Below are 22412 nucleotides of genomic sequence, written 5' to 3'. Positions count from 1 at the left end.
AATGCAATCGACACTTTTATATAGGGTTTGTGCAATTTACAATGCTCTCACTTTCCCCTTTATATAGGGTTTTAGGCACTTTCTTTTCTATTTCTAGAGAAGTATATGTTTTTATAGATTATGTGTCTTTCTGTGTGTCTTTTTTATTTGACTTGACTTGACTCTCTGAACAACCGCACAAGAGTTCCTATGTGTGTAAGCACAAATGGCAAATAAAGTTTTTGACCTTTGACCTTTGAACTCGATATGCCTGATCAATTTTAGGTCTCTCAGGTAGATTAAATACCCGTTGAAGTAAGTTGGCAGTGAAGACTCAAGAATCTTTTCCACTTTCCTTCCCTTCCCTCACTCCAAAAATTCTTAAGTTTTGACGTCTAGACCGAGCTTCAAGATCTAGGCATCTGTCGGTCATTCTGGCCAGTTGCCCAGAAACACGGTCTAGATCTTTCTTCAGTCCTTGCGTTGTGTCAGAGATGTCAGCAGTAGTAGCCTCGAGTTCTCTGATAGCGTCGTTTTGTTATTTTGAGGTGATGAGAATGGGTTCCAACTTTTTGCTAATATCTTCTTCAATCCTTTTAATATCTCCTTTCAAAACGGAGTTTACCTCTTCGATTCGAACTTGTAGAGTGTTAATTTTTCCACAGATTTCTTTATTCCCGACATCAAGTTTTGTTTCTAGACTTCCAAGCTTTTCAGTCAAAATGTCTCCAAAGTCTTTTGCCATAGCCCGTCTTAAAGCCTGTTCTTGTTCTTGTATTTGCTCTGCCATGGTAGAAATAAGTCCTTCTTCCTCAGATTCCTCAGATTCTTCAGAAGTTTCCTTCTCTTGAAGAACCTGCAGTCGGCTTCTTTGTCTGGTCTGAGGTGGAGTAGGCAGAATCCGTTTATTCATTTAAAATACCGGTATCCAGTCGGTATACGTCGATTTCTGATGACATCACTTACGCGACATCGGTAAGTGTTTTTCATTCAGTCCGTTTTTCTTTTTCAGGTATTTTAACGCGTATTAACGCGTTTTTCGGAGCGGAGCTAAAAGGAGCGCCTCTTACTGTTCCATGGCGCTCAAACGGCGTTCCTCCAGTGGTATATCTTTGCCATCATGGTTGACTAGCCTGTGTTGCTTCGTCGTTATGTCCGATCAAATAAGAATGAGCCTTTTGTTGACGAAGTTGAACTGACTGATGCTAACCCTTCTTATGCAACTATCAAGTATCAGGATGGACGTCAGTCAACTGTCTCACTTCGTGATCTTGCACAATGTCCGTCTTCTCCATCAGCTCCATCACTCCTTGATAATATTAATCGAGAACTTCCTTCAACACTCCCATCACCCTATGGAAATTTCTATAAGTAATTCTAAAATAGAAAATGTAAATAACAATATGAGTGAAGTTGATGACCAAAACACCATTATCTCCTGAAGCTCCAGTGCTGCAATGGTCATCAAGACGTATTAAACCTCCTGACCGTCTCAACTTATAATTAGGAGGGGAGAATGAAGTGTGCGCATGAGCGGGACCTTTTCACAGTGTGCGCATGTGCGGGGTCTCGGGTCGGCGAGGCCTGCGGATTCACCAATATTTTCCAGACGCTTTGAAGTTATGTATTACAGAAATTAGTTACTTAAAGCTTAAATAAAGTTAAAATAAATTACGAGTAGCGTAAAAGTTTCATTTGCCTCACAACAAAATTTGCATTTGTCTCACAATTATTCAACTTTTAACGGCATTGAATGTCTCGTGGAGAGCTCGTGGGTGCATATAGATTATCTTCTGATCCACGGTCATCATTTAAAGTGACTATCGAGGACTAAATATTTGAGATGGTGTGAAAACTGTCACTAACTCTAGAGTCAAGAACTACCTAAGATTGGTCCCGTAGAAGAGGGACAGAAGATTGGGCTGGATCTCTGTGAGAGATTACTTCCAGAAGAGCTAGTTCCGTAGAAGAGGAACTGAAGATCAGTTCCGTAGAAGAGGAACTGAAGAAGCTAAATCTCTGCCAGAGGTTTTAGCGACCCAATTTTAGAGCCTACCCGCCAGTAGGTTAATCGACACAGCCACTTGACTTATCTGAAGATTGAAAACTTCACTGATCGGGAGCATGAGTAATTAATAGCTATTGTATTATACTCTAAATTTGAAAGCTGGAGCGCTTTAATTTGAACAGCTTCTTAACGAGATGCTGTGAAAAGTTTGACTGATGTCGCATTTTAAGGTGATTAAAAAAGGGTAAACGTAAAGTCTGTGAGATATACAAGATGTTTAAGTTCTGCTGAAGTTTTGGAAAGTAGCCAGTAGCTTGTTTACCTTCATACCAAGATAAGCTAGCAAAAGGAAAGCCGCGACCTTGATAATAATTGGATGCTTCTGAAAGTCCAGTTTTATTTTGGATTCTTTCGGGTGTTTATGGAACACTGCACCAGAATGAACGATTGTTATGGATTTATGCTTAACTATTGAACCATTAATTAATGTTTATCAGACAGAAGCAAATTGAAAACCGTCCTGTTTTTCTCGCTAGCAGATTTGGCAGTCTGCCAAAGACCTGTTTAATTCATGGAGCAAGAAGAAGCATGTATGACAGGTGAAGAAGTGCCACCAGAGTAAGCCATTGAATCTTCGACTGGTAACCCAGGCGAAGAAGACCCACAAGGGAGAGCTGTGGAGCCAGAATTGGCAAGAGCTGCCAAGCGAATAGTCAAGTGTACTGAGAAGGGGAAAGTAGCCTACCTAGAAAAATGCCAGAAGGACAGAGAGAAGCTATGAAAGAAGACTAAGTCAGTTGAACACCAGAGGGAATTAATGAACTCAGAGGAGAATGCGAGTGAAGTACACGCCAATCTGGAACAATTTCTCAACCTCTGCTGTGAGGTTGGAGAAAAACAAAACTTAATATTGAGTCTGGGGAAGAGCGTGAATCATGTTCAGTGGTATCGTGAGAGAACACATTTTTTCCACGGTTTCATGGAAGAGGCGGAGAAGTGGTCATCAGAAATCATGGCACGAACGTACTCTACATTGGGAGAAGCTATGCAACAAGGTATCCAAATTGAAGAAGAAATTAGATATTAGGATAGTATCTCAAACATTTCAACATGAAGATAAAGAACAAAATCTGGTTCCGTAACCAGTTCATCCACAAGGGTCTCTGTTCATATGGAAGCTGAAGCAACTATGGCTATTCTTGCGCTACAAGCTGCCGCCTTGGTGAGAAAGCATGAGATTCAAGCACAGGAAGAACAGTTGGAACAGATGACGAGAGAGGTTGAGGAACAAAGAAGCAGTTAAGGAGAGAGAAGCAACAACTTGAAATGGCCATGAAGTTGAAAATAGCCGCAATGAAGAAGAGGCATTGGAGTGTCGGGGATTAAGATGTGGCTCGAGTGTATTTCAGAAGAAAGGTTCCTTAACAGGAAAGGAAGCAGCACTGAAATTGTATCTACAGCCAGAGAATATCTGACCTCATGACTCAGAAGTAGCACGGAGACAGTGGATGGGCAACAAAACTTCATTTCAGCATCCCCTTCTTGGGCATGTTATACAGGCTCAATCTGCTTATCATCCATTTGTGCCCAACCAGGGACAAAGAACTAGCCATGGCACTCGTGACAAAACTTACCCAGACAAGCACTCTTCTCAGAGGCCTGTTTACCATTCCTCTGGGTCCAATGGGGGATTTAAACAAGAAATCTGTGAATTGATGAGGAATCAAATGAGAATTGACGAGTCTCTAGCTCAACATAATATCTCTTCCACTTTAACTCCAACGGAAATTCATAAGTTCGACGGTGATCCTTTGCAACGCAGGCCAGAAGTGGTCCAGATGAGAGTTTTAGTAATAGTATAGATAAATGTGAGGTTATCCACTTTGGTGGCAAAAACAGGAAGGCAGATTATTATCTAAATGGTGTCAAGTTGGGAAATGGGGAAGTACAATGGGATCTGGGATTCCTTGCTCATCAATCACTGAAAGTAAGCATGCAGGTACAGCAGGCAGTGAGGAGTTGAGTATAGGAGCAAAGAGGTCCTTCTGCAGTTGTGCAGGGCCCTAGTGAGATCACACCTGGAGTATTGTGTGCAGTTTTGGTCTCCAGGTTTGAGGAAGGACATTCTTGCTGTTCAGGGAGTGCAGCGTATGTTCACAAAGTTAATTCCCGGGATGGCGGGACTTCAAGATAGCGGAGTCAAGGGATATGGGGAGAAGGCAGGAACGGGACACTGATTGTGGATGATTAGCCATGATCACGTTGAATGGTGGTGCTGGCTCGAAGGGCCGATTGGCCTACTCCTGCACCTATTGTCTATTGTCTATAAAAAGGATTGGTCCTTTATCCCCACAGATGCCGTTCGATCTATTGAGTTCCTCCAGCAGGCTGTTTGTTGAGGAAGGAACTGCAGATGCTGGTTCACACCGATGATAGACACAAAATGTAACTCAGCGGGCAGGAAGCATCTCTGGAGATATCTCTGCTGAGTTGCTCCAGCATTTTGTGTCTATCTAGACTGTTGATCCTTTGATTCATAGTGCTTGAAGTTTTTTTATTCCGTTTTTATGCAGAATGTCAAATTCTGTTTTCATTGAAGGCCAGTCTTGCTATTCGATCAAAGTCCTGCAGATGTCAAAGGAGAAGCAGGTTAAATCTGCGAGATTGTGGCTTGGCATGTGTAGCCATCAATTGTAATGCAATTGCCGGAATATTATAGTGCTATAATATGGTGACCTGCCTTGACTAAGGTTATGAAATTTAATTTGCTTTCAGGAGGGATGAAAATGGCAACTTGGTGCTAGATGCAGTCAATGACACCAATCCAATTTTCCCTGACACACCCGAAAACAAGCATATGTTCTCTAGCATCTTCCAGTTCTCCAACTGCATCAGCGGCACCAATCATCATACCTACTCACCCGAGTTGGTACAGCAAGAGGATAATCAGGTAGGACATCTGTAAAGAGCTCAGACTCGCACAGGTTGAAACACAAGCATCTTTATTGTTCAGGTCATTAACTTCTAAGCAGGTCATCACATGTTCACACTGCTATTGGTACTGGTAGACAGTGAGTAGGATCTTACACTATGAACGCTATAATTAGGCGGGGTTATAATTACTTGGCTTTCTAATTGGCTAACATGCTATAGCCAATCTACATCTCCTTGTATAAATGCAAAACAAGTAAAGCGTTACAACTACAATGAGTAAATAAATGTTAAATGCAAATCGCCACATCTAATAATAATGGTGTTAAACATAATCACCATATCTAACAGGTGGCTTGCTAACCCGCCCAGTCCTCGTACGGCAAGGAGCTGCTTCATCAACCTTTTCCTCCGAAAAGTTGAGGGCGCGTTTCGGTGAGCCCAAAGGGCTGTGGGGAGACACCATGGGGGAAGACCGTTGTGGGGACACCGTGAGTCGGGTACAAAAGGGGAAGAGGGCAATGATGGCACAAGAAAATTCTGCGAACAGTTGTTCCATTGCACGCTGGAAGACTTCGCTAGCAGAGTTGATACCGAAGGACATTCTTAGGAATCGGTAGCGACCAAACGGGGTGGCGAAGATTGTTAACGCCGATGAGGCACGGTCTAACTGGATTTGTCAGAAAGAACTGAGAACACCGTTGCGTTACCGATTTGTGCCATTACGTCCTCGATAGTTCTCATTGGATAGTGTTGCCGTTTGATTGCTGTGTTTAAATCTTTAGAATTAATGCAGATGCTTAACTCCTTCTTATCTTTCTTTGTGATGACGACCATGGTGGAGACCCAGTTGGAGGGTTCGCTGACTTCGGCAGTGACTCCTATAGAGACCATACGTTTTAGGTGATCGTGTATTTTCTCACGCATGCCAGGCGGGACGCAGAGAGGAGTACGTACAATCAGGGTGACTGTATGGTCAACAATGATCTTGTATATTGTCAGTAGTTTGCCGAGTTTGTCGTCAAATAAGTCTTTATAGTTGGATAGCATCTGTTTTGTTGGTACCCCTGTCAAACAGAGTTTGTGGACAGCACGCACAAAATAGACCAGACCCAGGTCATGGCATGCATTGATGCCTAGCAGGGTTTCAGAACTTGGTTGGACAATGTAAAAGAGTAAGTTCTTGGTCTGTTCATTGATGGTGCATTTGAGATCAGTTTTACCCAGCGGGTGAAGAATTTCCCCTCCGTAAGCATGTAGATTGGATGAGTCTTTTTTCATGAGCTCAGTGGTTCGTATCTTGTTGAACACTTTGAGTGACATGACGTTTACTCTGGCACCGGTATCGACTTTGGCGATCAGAGGGTTGTTATTGATAATCATGGTCACCACAGGCATGAATCGCTTGCTCCAAAGTCAGTTCAGCGTTCCTCAGTAGTTTGGCTCAAAGCTTGCGGTCGCTCATTCCTCCCACAATTTTATCACAAACTAGCTCATTTGTCAATTCACCAAATCTGCATCGAGGGCTGATATGTCTCAAGTCACTGATAAATCATTCCACAGGCTCATCAGCCTGGTGCATTCGAGCAAAAAATCTTGTTCTCTCGAGGATGCTGTTAGGCGGCAGATCACACAGTTCTCTAAACTTCCTCGAGTTGTCAATAGATTCAGCTGGCACCACTACCAGACCATTCCTGTCTAGTTGAGCTGGTGCAAATTCAAAAGAGTCATCGCGGATTATAGCTTCCGGACCCGCTAAATTCAACAGCAGAGATGCTTTCAAATCGTCGGGATTGTTTCGGTGAACGAAGCGGTTATAATGAGAGTAGTCCTTCTCAAACATTCGCCAACGCTCGGCAATATCGGAATCAAACACGAGCGGGCTAGGCTTTCGACAAGAGTTAGCCATGTCTTCCAAATCACAACCAAAACTCAAAAACAAAAACCAGAAACGGGGTAGACCCGTTTTCTGACACCATGTAAAGATCAAACTCACAGCATCTTTATTGTTCAGATCATTAACTTCTAAGCAGGTCGTCACAAATTCACACTGCTACTGGTACTGGTAGACAGTGGGGAGGATCTTACACTATGAATGCTATAATTAGGCAAGGTTATAATCACTAGGCATTCTAATTGGCTAACATGCTATATCCAATCTACAACATCCTTTGATTTGTTTGATTCTTTAATGTCCAGAAAAGGCTTATCGTTGAATCGTTATGTACTTTCACAATATAATGGATGTCATGTTTATTCACTTGTGTTCAAGATGTGTTACCATTGGATTTTGTATCTCCGTTGGTCTTCTAAGTTTAAACCTTATAAAAGATTATCCAATTTGCCCAAATTGCCTGTTTCAGATCTCTTTGCGCAAATAGGTTGAGCATTTATCCCATTTAGTTTAATTTAGTTTCGTTTGGTTTAGAGATACAGCCCAGATACAGGCCCGTTTGGCCTACGGTGTCTGTGCCACACATTAATACTATCCTACACATGCTAGGGACATTTTACCAAGCTAACTAACCTACAAACCTGTATGTCTTTCATGTGTGGGAGGAAAACGAGCTTCTGGAGAAAACTCACGCAGGTCACGGGGTGAATGCACAAACTCCGTATAGACAAGCACCCGTAGTCAGGATCGAACCCGGGTCTCTGGCGCTGTAAGGCAGCAACTCTACCGCTGCACCACCATGCCGCTCTTGTACACCTCATCTTGTACATGATGCAGTAGGGTTTCCTCTGCTGAACAAACCAGTAATTCTTGCAGGGACTAGTGAATGCTTTCCTTCAAAGGTAGGTCCGAAGTTGTTTTATCTGTTGTGGTGCTAAGGGCAAAAAGAGGCTTTCTACCTGCAGTGCTCTACCCTCTGCCCTCTGCCCTCTGCCCCCTGCCCTTTGTCCTTTGCTCTCTGTGCACACCCTCAACTTAGGTGTTTAGCAGACTTGGCCCATCATGTCTTGCCACATGTATTGGATCTCAATTAAAAAATTAGTTTCAGTTTTAGTTCAGTTTATTGTCGCCTGAACCAAGGTACAGTGAAAAGCTTTTGTTGCATGCTAATCAGTCAGCGGAAAGACAGGACATGATTACAATTGAGCCATTCACAGTGTACATGATAAAGGGAATAACGTGAATAACGGTCAGTGCAAGATAAAGTCCAAGAAAGTCTGATCAATGATAGTCCGAGGCTCTCCAATGAGTTAGATAGTGGCTCAGGACTGCTCTCTAGTTATTGGTAGCATGGTTCAGTTGCCTGATAACAGCTGGGATGAATGTTCCTGAATCTGGAGGTGTGTGTTTTCACACTTGTATAACTTTTGCCCGATGGGAGAGGGGAGAAGAGCGAGTGGCCAGGTTGCAACTCGTCATTGATTATGGTGGTGGCCTTGCCGAGGTAGCATGAGGTGTAAATGGAGTAAGTGGAATGGAGGTTGGTTGGTGTGATGGTCTGGGCTGCATCATGTTCATAAGTGATAGGAGCAGAATTAGCTCATTTGGCCCATCAATTCTACTTCACCATTCAATCAAGGCTATTCGATCTTTCCACCTTAACCCCATTCACCTGACATCTCCCCATAACCCCCGACACCCGTACTAATCAATTTCGTACGGAGAATTATGGACATAGACCAGACCATTACACAAACTAATCTCCCTTCCAATCGCCTTTCAATTTTTTCTTTCTAATCTTCGCGAAGGTTGTTTAAATCTCTTGGGCTCGTCCAGTAAAATAGGATGAAAGACAGACCGGATCACGAGAAGGTGCAGAGATAAACTAAACTCAGCAAAGCACATGAAATCGCAGTGAAATAAAGTGTAAGGCTCATTACACCGGTATTCTAATAATATCCGGATCTAGATATCAAATGACACGGAAATAAGTCATACATGATAACGGCACAAGTAGATTTCTTGCATAGTCTCTCATGTTTATTAAACTCCCATGACCCTCTTAATTTAAGTTCACCCCTAACTTTAATATAACTCACATGGTGCAGTGATGTATCATGTGATTGATTTAAGGAGGTAAAATTGTTATAAATGACCAAACAGCCTGCACTCATAATATTTGTATTTGCCAAACTGCACAAAAGTTACATAAGATGCTAATAACTTAGTTTATTTTAGATTAATTTAGAGACACAATGCGGAAACAGGCCCTTTGACCCATCGAGTCCGTGCTGACCAGGGACAATTTACAATGTTTACTGGCCAATTAACCTGCAAACCCATATGTCTTTGGAGTGTGGAAGGAAACCACAAGACCTGGGGAAAACTCACGTGGTCATGGTGAGAATGTCCACAGGCTCCCGCAGTTGGAGCTTCTGAGGTCAATCCCCAGCAAGAGGCCGCCAGCTCCTCGATGTTAGGCCGCAGTGCGGACGTAGATACAACACGGAAACAAATAGCATCTATGTCAAGGAAAGAGATTTTAAAAGTTTCCACCACCCCCCACATAAAAGAAAACTAAGGTACACTAAAACATACATTTTACAACAAACTAAAATCAACAAAGAAGGAAAAAGACGAGACAGACCATTGGCAAGGTAGCCTTTGTTCGGCGCCATCTGGTGGAGTACCCCGTTCCTGCATTCTCCCCATTTTACTTGATTCCGTTAGTCCTAAGTACTATAATAATAATAATAATAAATTTTATTTTCGGGCGCCTTTCAAATCTCAAGGTCACCTTACAAAGATTAACAGAAGAGAAAAAAACATATAGTCGGAGAAAAATAAATAATAAGGACATCATCAATACACTAATTAAAGATAGAAATCGCTCCAAAGACACAAAATCAAAAAATCAAAAAAACACAATGTGAAGTGAGAGCAGCGGCAGCTAAAGCGCGCCAGCGTCCACTCTCCCTTCCGACAGCCATCTTGGATACAGACTAACAAAGTACCTTACACACAGAAAAATCATCCCCCCACAGTGGTTACCACTGTGGGGGAAGGCACAAAAGTCCAGTCCCCAACCCCAGTTCTCCCAAAAAGTCAGGCTTATTAAGGCCACCGCTGTTGCCTCAACGGAGGCCCGGTGTTCCTGGCCGATTCTTGCCGGGTGGTCTTGCCCCAGCGTCGGGAGAGTCCTCACAGCGGCTGGGCCACCTGGAACGGCCGCTTCCTAGCAGGGGATTGTTGGCTTCCGAAGCCGACAAGGACGCACCGAGTTGGAGCTCCCAGGCTCCCGATGTTAATGTCGGCGCCGCCCACTCCGCTCCGCTGACCCGCGGCCCGGAGGTGTTGCTCTCGGCGGTCCAGCTCACCAGAGCTCCAGCGCATCGATCCAGCGCGGTGACCCAGGCAAGGCATCGCCCGCTCCGCTCCGCGATGGCGCTCCAGCGCTGTGCCGCCACCGAAGCCGAGGTGCTGGGGGGTCCCACCAGGAAACGGCGCTTCAAGCCCGCTGGTAGGCCACGAGGACGGGTCGATGGGCATCCCAGAGAAAAGCTGCCTCACCGACCAGGTAGGGACCTAGAAGTAAGGTTACCTCCTTCCCCCCACATTAAGAAGTCCATTTCTCCGAAAATACGACGAACAAAACTAACTAAAAACTGAAAAAAAAAAGAATTAAACAGACGGCTGCTGGTTAGCAGCCATTCCCCAAGATGGCTCCACCCTATATCTAACTCTCTCTTGAATACATCTCACTCCATCATAATTCATGCAGTACTTGCACTGATTTTGTTGCCTGAAACCATGGAGAGCTTCATTTTCTGATGATAAATTATGATAATGGCACCGAACATTGAGAAATCTTCAATGGCATCCCCATTCTGATCTTGTGCCGGAGCAAGGGTTTAATTTCATTTAAGATACAGCAGGCCCTTTGGCTCACCAAGACCACACCGACTATTGATCATCAGTTCACACAAATTTACTGTTATCCCATTTATACATCCACTCCTTACTGATTAGGGGCATTTCACAGACACCAATTAACCTGTAAACCTGCACATCTTTGGGATGTGGGAGGAAACTGGAGCACCTGGAGGAAACCCATGCTGTTACAAGGAGTACCTACAAAGTCCACACAGATGACACTGAGGTCAGGATTGAACCTGGGTCTCGTGCACTGGGAAGCAGCAGATCTACCAGCTGTCACTGTGCCACTTTTTAATAAAATAGCTGAGGACTGTTGGGCAAAGAACCCTGCCCAGTGGAACTCTTGCTGTGATAACCTGGAGCTGAGATGATTAACTATCACTTAACTTTGAACTGGATATGAAACGGCACAAGTAAAATCTTTCTCCACACTGGGCATGAATTCCCTACTTCAGAACACACGGGATATGTATGAAGGCAATGCACACAACACAATGACTTGCACATTGGGAGTGGCACTGTGCCGGAGACCTGGGTTCCACCCTAACTACAGATGCTGTTTGTACAGAGTTTGTACGTTCTCTCCGTGACCGCGTGCGTTTTCTCCACGTGCTCCTATTTCCTGCCACACTCCAAGAACATACAGATTTGTAGGTTGTGTAGGAAAGAACTGCAGATGCTAGTTTTCACCGAAGATAGACATAAAATGCTGGAGTAACTCTGTCCTGCTGAATTACTCCAGCATTTTATGTTTCCCAGGTTTGAAGGTTAATTGGCTTCAGTAAAATTGTAAATTGTGCTGGATAGTGTTAGTGTACGGAGTGATTGTTGGTCAGCGCTGACTTGGTGGGTTGAAGGGCCAGTTTCCGTGCTGCATCTCTAAGGTCCAAGCAAAATCTCACCTATGGTGTTATCCGCTGCATGGCCGTCCGAATGGGGGGGTGCGTTGGGTGCGCCCGCACCCCCCCCCCTTTTTTCCCCAGTAAGAAAAAATCCCGAGAAAAACTAAATAAATAATCGGGGGAAAAAAAATCGGGAAAAAATCAGCATTTCCACTTTATCGGAAAAGCGCCTGAAATTCTGGTTCTGGCCACTGGATGATTTGGGAGAAAAAAATGTGACCATTCGCGCCTGCGCAGTTGGGGAAGCGACGCAAAATGACGCCGTCTCTCCGCGCGTGCGCAGTTGGCCCGGGGGGGATCAGACTGCCATTTGCACTCCACACATTGAGCTCGATGCCTCGTGTCGTCTACTCCAGGTAAGTAGTGGAATATTGCGTTGCAGGAGGGGGAGTCTGTTTTTTATCCTCGGTTCAAACTACCCATGGGGGGTCTAATCTGATAAGGGAGTGCCCATTTCTCCGGGCCCTGGAGAGGGGGTGCGGGTTGCGGGTTGCGGGATGCGGTGTCTACCCGCCCAGTCCAGCATCTTCATCCGCGGCGTCGGAGCCTCACCAAAGGCCAGCCTGGCGACCAGCAGACCATCCTCCCATCGCCGGGTGGGAGTGTCTGAATCTGAACCCAGCGGCTGTAACGCCAACATCAGACGTCGCTGCAGCAGGGCCTACTCCCCTTACCTCCCCCCGCCGCCGGGGCCCAAGCCAACTTCCCCGCAAGCCACCCCTGCTGGGCCCATGCCACCCCCGCTGACCCAAACAGACAGGAGGCAGCATGTTTGACAGGAAAGCATATCTTGGGCCCACAAACGCTCAGCATAGGAGAACCGCAAGATGCGTACTCTCCCCTCTCCTCTACTCTCACCACACCAATGACTGCACCTCCGCAGACACCTCTGGCAAGCTTCTCAAGTTTACGGACGACACAACCCTGATTGGACTGATCCAGGATGGGGATCTCTGTACTCTTTTCAGTTTGACATCTTTCCTATAACATGGTGCCCAGAATTGAACACAATATTCTAAATGTGGTCTCACCAACGTCTTATACAACTGCAACATGACCACCCAACTTCTATACTCAATACTCTGACTGATGATGGCCAAATTGCCAAAATAGGTTTTGACCACCTGATATACCCGCGACACGACCTTCAAGAAACCATGCAACCATCAACCATTCCTCTGCCCACTTGACGAATTGATCCAGATCCTGCTGCAATCTTTCACTACCATCTTCACTATCTGCAAAACCACTCACTTCTGTATCATCAGCAAACATGCTATTCTTGCCCTGTTCTGTGACGTTTCACAGAGTGCTGGAGTAACTCAGCAGGTCAGGCTGAGTATAGAGGTTGGGAGGTCATTTTGCAGTTGAATAAGAAGGTAGTGAGGCCGCATTCAGAGTATTGTATTCAGTTCTGGGCACCATGTTATAGGAAACATGTCATCAAACTGGAAAGGGTACAGTAAAGATTTATGAGATGTTACCAGGACTAGAGGGCCAGAGCTATAGGGAGAGGTTGAGTAGGCTGGGACTCTATTTCATGGAGCACAGGAGGATGAAGGATAATCTAATAGAGGTGTCATGATCTGAATAGATATGGTTGAGTCTTTTCCCCAGAGTAGGTGAATCGAGGAGCAGAGCACATAAGTTTATGGTGAAGGGCAAAAGATTGAATAGGAATTTGAAGGGTATGTTTTTCACACAAAGGGTGGTAGGTGTATGGAACAAGCTGCCAGAGTAGGTGGTTGAGGCGGGAACTATCGCAACATTTAAGAAACAGTTAGACAGGTACATGGATAGGACAAGTTCGGAGGGATATGGCTCAAACGTGAGTAGGTGGGACTAGTGCAGATGGAACATGCTGGGCCGAAGGGCCTGTTTCCACACTGTATCACTCTATGACTCTATCTATCTTTCCCTCTCAAACCCATTCTCCTGCCTTCTCCCCATTATATCTGACACCCGTATCAATCAAGAATCTATCAATCTCCTCGTGAAAAATGTCCATTGACGACCTCCACAGCTGTCTGTGGCAATGAATTCCACAGTTCACCACCCTGACTTTCCTGCTCATCTCCTTCCTAAAGGAATGTCTTTTAATTCCGAGGCTGTGGCCACTGGTCCTAGACTCTCCCACTAGTGGAAACATCCTCTCCACATCCACTCCATCCAGGTTTTTACCAGGCTGGGACAGACGGCAACAGCTTCACACCGTGTCCCAAAGCTTGTGTCCTGTCCTGCATCACCCAAGGCAGCAAAGACGTTATAGGAGAGGGCAAGCACCATCATAAAGTAGCTCACAATGGTTTGGGTAACATTCAGGAATGTCTATGCATGTCACATCATGAATATTACTGAAGAAAGGTCTTGACCCGAAATATAATCTATACCTTTTCTCCAGAGATGCTGCCTGACTCACTGAGTTGCTCCAGCACTCTGTGACATGTCATCTATCCATGTTCTCCAGAGATGCTGCCTGACCTGCTGAGTTACTCCAGCACTCTGTGAAACGTCGCCTATTCATATTCTCCGCAGATGCTGCCTGATCCACTGAGTTACTCCAGCACTTTGTGTCCTTTCCTATGTTCCTTTCCACCCATAAACCTCTCTCTGCCTTTACATTTCACTCCTCTTTCAAATCTGCTCTACTTATCTACATGCATTTTTCTTCTTAACTTTTTATTCATAGAATGATGCAGTGTGGAAACAGGCCTTTCAGCCCAACTTGCCCACACCGACCAACATGTCCCAACATGTCCCATCTAAACTAGTCCCACTCACACGCGTTTATCCATCTAAATCTGTCCTATCCATGTACGCGTCCAAATGTCTCTTAAACATTAGGATAGTCCCAGCCTTAACTACCTCCTCTGGCAGCTCATTCCATACACCAAGCACCCTTTGTGTGAAAAAGCTACCTCTGTTAATTTCCAAAATATTGGTCATAAATTTGGTGCAAAAATGCGCCAAAATAAGGCTCAGAATGCATCAGAGAGCACCTAAAACCCCAGAGCTTCCAGGGCCTTTAAACAGGTAATTGAGGGGCTTCACGTTTCGCGCTTGTGATGTGCACAGCGCGCACATTATTTCACATTAAATTTTTTGTAATCCTGTCAAGCCACCCCCCTTTTTGGAAAGCTTCGTACGGGCCTGCCGCTGTAACTTTGTACTTGCACGGCTCTCAGTGTAACCTGTGCTCACAGCAGGAGGTGAGTAGGCAGCAAGTGACCATTGCCCCCTAGAATGCATCTACCCAGGCCAGTTTCAGGCCACTGAAAATGTTTGCCAGTGCAGTCTCACACAGAATTAAGGAGTCAGGTACATTTTCCAGACACATGGCATTGCCCAAAGGGAAATCTTTCTAATAATGGGTAATGACTTATGCACTGGGGGAGCAGAAAACATTCCTGTTCCTAAAAACATTCAAGACATTTGGCTACATGAGTGGTCTGTGGCCAACTCCAATGCCAAGGAGTTCTCCTGTTACTGAAATCAACGCAGATGAAATGTAATGTCTGGTGACCTCTCTGATGCTGCAGTGAGACACGATTGAGACCATGTGTGGCTTCTTGGCAAGATCCATTGGGATTGGGGCAGCCCTGTCGTGCAGTGTTGGAGTTGCTGCCTTACACCACCAGAGACCTGGGTTTAATCCTGACTATGGATGTTATCTGTATGGTGTGTGATTGCGTGGATTTTCTCCAGGTGCTCCGGTTTACTCCCACACTCCAAAGACAGACAGGATTGCAGGTTAATTGGCTTCGGTTAAAAAATCGTAACATTGTCCCCAGTTTGTAGGATGGTGTTAGTGTGCAGGGATTGCTGGTTGGTGCGGACTCGGTGGACCGAAGAGCCTGTTTCCATGCTGTATCTCTAAAGTAAACTAACCTGGTGGTGAATTATAATCATAGTTACACAGAACTGAGGTTGTGAAGAATCACAGTCGCCTTGAACTCCACAGAGATACTTGTCCAGGCACAAGATTGTGGCCACAGGTCTTCCTGAAGAATGTCATGTAACTATTAAGAGAGAGTTAGATTGAGCTCCAGGGGCTAATGGAATCGAGGGATATGGGGAGAAGGCAGGCACGCGTTATTGATTGGGGACGATCAGCCATGATCACAATGAATGGCGTTGCTGGCTCGAAGGGCCGAATGGCCTCCTCCTGCACCTATTTTCTATGTTTCTATGTTTCTATGTCATAGTGAAGTTCAGTTTAGTTTGGGTATTGTCACTTGTACCGAGGTGCAGTGAAAATCTTTATATTGCATGTTAACCAGTCAGCAGAAAGTCAATACATGATTACAATCTATTCATTTCCAGTGTATAGATCCATGATAAGGGAATAACGTCTAGTGCAAGGTAAAGCCGGCAAAGTCCAATCAAAGATATTCTGAGGTACATCGGTGCTCTCTGGTTGTGGTTGGATGGTTCAGTTGCCTGATAACAGCTGGGACAATCCAATAACTTGAAGATGTGGGTGGAACAGTGTACAATGAGAAAATTACCTCATTTAGTACAACAAAAATGCCAGGACATTTACAGACATATGAACATGAGTAGTGCCTGTGAATGCCCAGACCATTTTGGTATGACTTAACCTGGCGAACATCTACTCTAGGTACAAATCATAACTTGATTCTATCTATCTATCTATCTATCTATCTATCTATCTATCTATCTATCTATCTATCTATCTATCTATCTATCTATCTATCTATCTATCTATCTATCTATCTATCTATCTATCTATCTATCTACTATTAAAACTCTCGTGCCATCCGACCGGCTGCCGTCTGGCAGCCTGTCTGCCTTTTGATTCGTTGACTTTCTGCCTTTTGATTTGTTGACGGCTGCTCCTTCCTATCAGCTTCCAACACACTTCGAAACAAACTTGCAAGACAGGAACACTCTGAACCTTTCACTGCTGCAGCAGGCAGGGGAGGTGCAATTGGATTTTTTTTTTAATCCACTGCTGAGGGAGGCAGGGGAGTGCTGGAATCTTACATTTGGGAACGGCTTCAGTTCCATTGGAGGAGACGAGTGCATGGTGGAATATTGGGTTGGGGGATCACACCATTGGGGGAGCAGACCCAACTGCACTTGATCTAGTATACTATTAAAACTCTCGTGCCAGCCGACCGGCTGCCGGCCGGCTGCCTGTCTGCCTTTTGATTCGTTGACTTTCTGCCTTTTGATTTGTTGACGGCTGCTCCTTCCTATCAGCTTCCAACACACTTCGAAACAAACTTGCAAGACAGGAACTCTCTGAACCTTTCACTGCTGCAGCAGGCAGGGGAGGTGCAAATGGATTTTTTTTTTAATCCACTGCTGAGGGAGGCAGGGGAGTGCTGGAATCTCACATTTGGGAACGGCTTCAGTTCCATTGGAGGAGACGAGTGCATGGTGGAATATTGGGTTGGGGGATCACACCATTGGGGGAGCAGACCCAACGGGTCTGCACTTGGTCTAGTTATTATATAAAAGTCTGTGGCTGCTGCCTGCCGTCCGTCCGACTGCCTGTCTGCCTTTGGATTCGCTGCTCCTTCCTATCAGCTTCCAACACACTTCAAAACAAAGTTGCAAGACAGGAACACTCTGAACTTTTCACCTCAATGGGATATCATAGCAAGTGCTTCAACAGGAGGTGGAGGGCCAATTGGTATTGCAATTGGAACTGCTGCAGCAGGCAGGGGAGGTGAAATTTGATTTTTTTTTAATCCACTGCTGAGGGAGGCAGGGGAGTGCTGGAATCTTACATTTGGGAACGGGTTCAGTTCCGTTGGAGGAGACGGGTGCATGGTGGAATATTGGGTTGGGGGATCACACCATTGGGGGAGCAGACCCAACGTGTCTTCACTTGGTCTAGTTATTATAGAAAAGTCTGTGGCTGCCGCCTGCCGTCTGTCCGGCTGCCTGTCTGCCTTTTGATTCGTTCCCATCGTGTGATGTCACAATGCCCAATGCTCGCAGATGTCCAATCGGGATGGATTCATTTACATATGCCTTTGCACCAGCCCCAGCCCCAGCCCCTGGTGACCGTGTCGTCATGTGATGTCACAATGCCCAATGCCCAAAGACATTCTTGCCATAGAGGGAGTACAGAGAAGGTTCACCAGACTGATTCCTGGGATGTCAGGACTTTCATATGAAGGAAGACTGGATAGACTCGGCTTGTACTCGCTAGAATTTAGAAGATTGAGGGGTGATCTTATAGAATCTTATGTTTCTATGTTTCCCTCTCCTCAACCCCTCTCCCTCTCCCACCCATCCCTCTCTCCCCCACCCCCCTTCGCTCTCTGCCCCACCCCCTTCCCTCTCCCCCCGCCTCCTTCCCCTATCCCTCTGTCCCTCTTCCACCACTCCCCCTACCCCTCCCACCCCACTCTTCCACTTCTCTCCCCCTTCCCCCTCCACTCTCCCTCCCCACTCTTTCCCCTCTCTCCCCCCACCCCTCTCCCCCTCCCTCCCTCCTCCCCTCCCTCCCTCTTCCCCTCTCTCCCCATCCCTCCCCTCCCACACATCTCTCTCCCCATCCCCCTCTCTCACCCCCTACCCCGCTCTCCTTCCCCTCCCCAATCTGACCCGTTTCCTCCTCCTCCTCTCCCCTCCCTCCCCTCTTCTCACCCCCCTCCCCCACCTGTGTGTTTGGGGTGTGGTTAATGTGAGTGTGATGCCGCAGCCGCCCCAAACCCCCCCCCACCCGCAAATGCCGTTGGGGAAACAGACCCAACGGGACTGCACTTGGTCTAGTATATTACTAAAACTCTCATCCTGTTTATTTCTATGTCTGTTTGTGTGTCTGTGATGCGTGTAATCCTGAAATTACGCCAAAACTGTACACGATAACTCAACAATTTTTGGCCCACCTTAATCAACATTGTCCTGTGGTGTGTTTTATCAAGTGTTGTTCAGATATATGGTATATTTTATGTTATTCACATTTTAAACTTTACCAAAACCACTTTGACAAAAATCTCTTCCATCTGCACTGGTCGTTAGCAGCGTATGACGTCACAATGGGATCTCATTTACATAAACTGCCCATCAGCAGTGTTCCACTCCACAATGATATTACAATGGGATCTCATTTACATTAAAAAAAAATCAATTAAAAAAAACAGCATTATTCCACCATTACATCACAATGGGATCTCATTTATATGAAAAAAACGGTTTTTAATAACACAGCAGCTTCCACCTCAGAGTGACGTCAAGGGGGGTAGGGAGAGGGGTTATGGAAGGAGGAAGAAAGTGACTGAGGGCAGGAGAAAGGAGAGGGAGGGAAAGGTGAAAGAGGTAGTGGGGGAGGGGTAGAGGAGAGGGGAAAGAAGAGGGAGGGTGAAGAGGAGTAAGTGCTGGGGGATGAGGGGGAATGGAGGAGGAAACGGTAGGACGAGGGATTGCGAGGCGCAATTGAAGAGGGTTGCCATGACTGGCATCACAACAGGATCTCTGCTGTCACAACGGGAATCCGTCAGCTGCACCAGCACAGTTGGGGGCTATGGGTGAGTGGTGGAATATTGCATCCGGGGACCAGCCCTCCTGTGTGACAGGGACCCAACGGGTCCCACTTGGTCCAATAGCTTCTAAAAGTGCAGGCCATATGAAAACCAGTTTGTATTTCCAGAGGGAACGTGCACCTGGATTTATTCTGGACATACATACAGTGCAGTACAGAACAATCACCTGCGATCCTTAATATATTGTTTTATATTAACACATGTGGAGAGACCACAGGCCAGAACCCTGGAATATACTGTGTAAAGTAGGTATGTTGCAAAACCTACCTTCAGCGGGGCTGCAGGTCTGTCCCAGCCCGTGTGCGTGATTTTGGCACCGTTGAGAGGGGGGGCGGGTATAAAACGCGATTTTACCTGGGCTATTCAAATCGAGGTTGTTCAGCCTACTTTGTTGCTGACGAAAAATCGCTGCCAGGTTTGTTAGCTGCGGCTATTTTTAAACTTAATTGGTTTACTTAATTGTTATAGTAGGTTAAAAATTATCCTCTAAACCCGCGACCGCCGACAACGGGACGGATCTCATACAGGGGACAACGGAAGGTAGGTTATTTATTTTTACATTAAAAAGGGCTTCTTAAGATCCCTTTATATAAAGTTTTATGTTGCGAGTAGCCCCATTAAATCCTGCAGTATTTTTCTGGGCATATGGGGGTACAAATCTACCGCAATGGGAACGTTCCAAACCAGCGTGTTCCACAGGATCCCACTCGAAAGCTGATTGAACACTAAATTCCTTCCATTTGGCCTATAAATTAATGTAAATGAGATTTTTAAATCATGTTTTATTGCGAATTCTTTGAGAATGTTATTTGGGCACTTGTGCTATTTAAAAATGTTAACCATTTCTTAAGAAATGGATAGATGTTTAGATCTAGTAATTGAAGTTTGGAATTAGCTACAATTGGGTAACTAACTAATTATATGCTTTAATTTCAGGTCATCCAAGTAAGATTGTTTCATATTTGTTTCAGAATGCTTCAATCTATAATAACTGAAAATTTCTTTCAGTTCCCTTAATTTTTAAGAAAGTTATGGCCATTTCACTGTCCTCGATCACAGCTTTTGTGTTAAGTCAATGGAAAAGCAATAGGGAACAAGATGCTAATTTCCGAGTATGAAAATGGCCATAACTTTTTTAATACTGAAGATGTGAAAGTGAATTAGGTGTCAAATTAAACTTATTTGTGTGCTTTATCTGATGGGATAAATTGCAGACTTGATTTTTTAAATCACAAAATTTTGTAACATTGCTATGTAAAGAACATAATGTCCAGAGGGTAGAACTGCAGGGCATCCCTCTTATTGGAGCACAAAGAAAAATCTAGTAATATTTATCCACATAATCAACCCAATGTTGAACTCACAAAGCTTGTTTCCACTTGACTAGTGCAGTGAATAGTGTGGTACCGCAGTGCTCGGTGCTGGGATCGCAGCTATATACATTAATGATTTAGATCAAGTTCAAGTTCAAGAGAGTTTAATGTCATGTTTCCCTGATAGGCCAATGAAATTCTTGCTTTGCTTCAGCACACAGAACATAGTAGGCATGAATATAGAACAGATCAGTGTGTCCATATACCATTATATAAATATATACACACATGAATAAATAAACTGATCAAGTGCAAATAAACAGATAATGGGCTATTAATGTAAGAGTTTTGTCCGAGCCGAGTTTAATAGCCTGATGGCTGTGGGGAAGCAGCTATTCCTGAACAAGGTCGTTGCTGTCTTCAGGCTCCTGTACCTTCCGCCTGAAGGTAGCGGGGAGATGAGTGTGTGGCCAGGATGATGTGGGTCCTTGATGAAGGGATTAAAAGTGACATTAGCAAATTTGCAGGTGACACAAAGCTGGGTGGCAGTGCGAACTATGAGGAGGATGCTATGAGGATGCAGGGTGACTTGGACAGGTTGGGTGAGTGGGAAGATGCATGGCAGATGCAGTTTAATGTAGATAAATGTGAGGTTATCCACTTTGGTGGCAAAAACTGGAAGGCAGATTATTATCTGAATGGTGTCAAGTTTGGAAAAGGGGAAGTACGAGATCTGGGCGTCCATGATCATCAGTCACTGAAAGTAAGCATGCAGGTACAGCAGGCAGTGATGAAAGCTAATGGCATGTTGGCCTTCATATCAAGAGGAGTTGAGTATGGGAGCAAAGAGATCCTTCTGCAGTTGTACAGGGCCCTGGTGAGACCGCACCTGAAGTGTTGTGTGCTGTTTTGGTCTCCAAATTTGAGGAAGGAAATTCTTGCTATTGAGGGAGTGCAGTGTACGTTTATAAGGTTAATTCCCGGGATGGTGGGACTATCATATGCTGAGAGAATGGAACGTCTGGGCTTGTATACATTGGAATTTAGAAGGATGAGAAGGGATCTTATTGAAACATATAAGATTATTAAGGGATTGGACACGCTAGAGGCAGGAAACATGTTCCTGATGTTGAGGGAGTTCAGAACCAGGGGCTACAGTTTAAGAATAAGAGGTTGGGCCATTTAGAACGGAGATGAGGAAAAACATTTTCACCCAGTGAGTTGTGAATCTGTGGAATTCTCTGCCTCAGAAGGCAGTGGAGGCTAATTCTCTGGATGCTTTCGAGAGAGAGTTAGATAGAGCTCTTAAAGATAGCAGATTCAAAGGATATGGGGAGAAGGCAGGAACGGGTACTGATTGTGGATGATCAGCCACAACCAAACTTATTTCCACATACCTTGACTCCATCCTATCCCCCCTGGTTAAATCCCTCCATACCTATGTTCAAGACACCTCAGACACTCTCCGTCTGTCCGGGCATTCCATTCTCTAGGCCCCCATCCTGTCATCTTCACCATGGACGTCCAGTCACTCTAGACCTCCATCCCCCACCAGGTTCTTCATCGACCGGAAAACCAACCAATACCCATCCACTGATACTCTCCTCCGCCTAGCGGAGTTGGTCGTTGCCCTCAATAACTTCTCGTTTGACTCCTCCCATTTCCTCCAAATACAAGGCGTAGCTATGGGCACGCGCATGGGCCCCAGCTATGCCTGCCTCTTTATAGAGTACTTCGAACAATCCTAGTTCGAGGCATACCAGGGCCCCAACCCCAAACTCTACCTCCGCTACATCGACGATTGCTTTGGTTCTACCTCCTGCACCCACACAACTGACTGACTTCATCCACTTCACCACTAACTTCCATCCGGCACTCAAATACACCTGGACCATTTCCCACACTTCCCTATCATTTCTTGACCTC

The 22412-nt window shown here is 45.3% G+C and overlaps 1 protein-coding gene across 1 annotated transcript in view; it reads left to right on the top strand.

Moving 5' to 3' along the window:
- The window catches only part of LOC116983412 (coiled-coil domain-containing protein 3-like), a 57811-nt gene that overhangs the window by 25385 nt on the left and 10014 nt on the right, over positions 1-22412 (top strand). Inside the window, exon 2 of the mRNA XM_033037174.1 lies at positions 4763-4937. Within this exon, the coding sequence (XP_032893065.1) occupies positions 4763-4937 (175 nt within the window). The remainder of the gene's footprint in view (positions 1-4762; positions 4938-22412) is intronic.

This window comes from Amblyraja radiata, chromosome 18 (genome assembly GCF_010909765.2).
Source record: "Amblyraja radiata isolate CabotCenter1 chromosome 18, sAmbRad1.1.pri, whole genome shotgun sequence".
Lineage (NCBI taxonomy): Eukaryota > Metazoa > Chordata > Chondrichthyes > Rajiformes > Rajidae > Amblyraja > Amblyraja radiata.
Note: the sequence above shows the minus strand (reverse complement) of the source record. Positions and strands in the feature narration are given on the sequence as shown.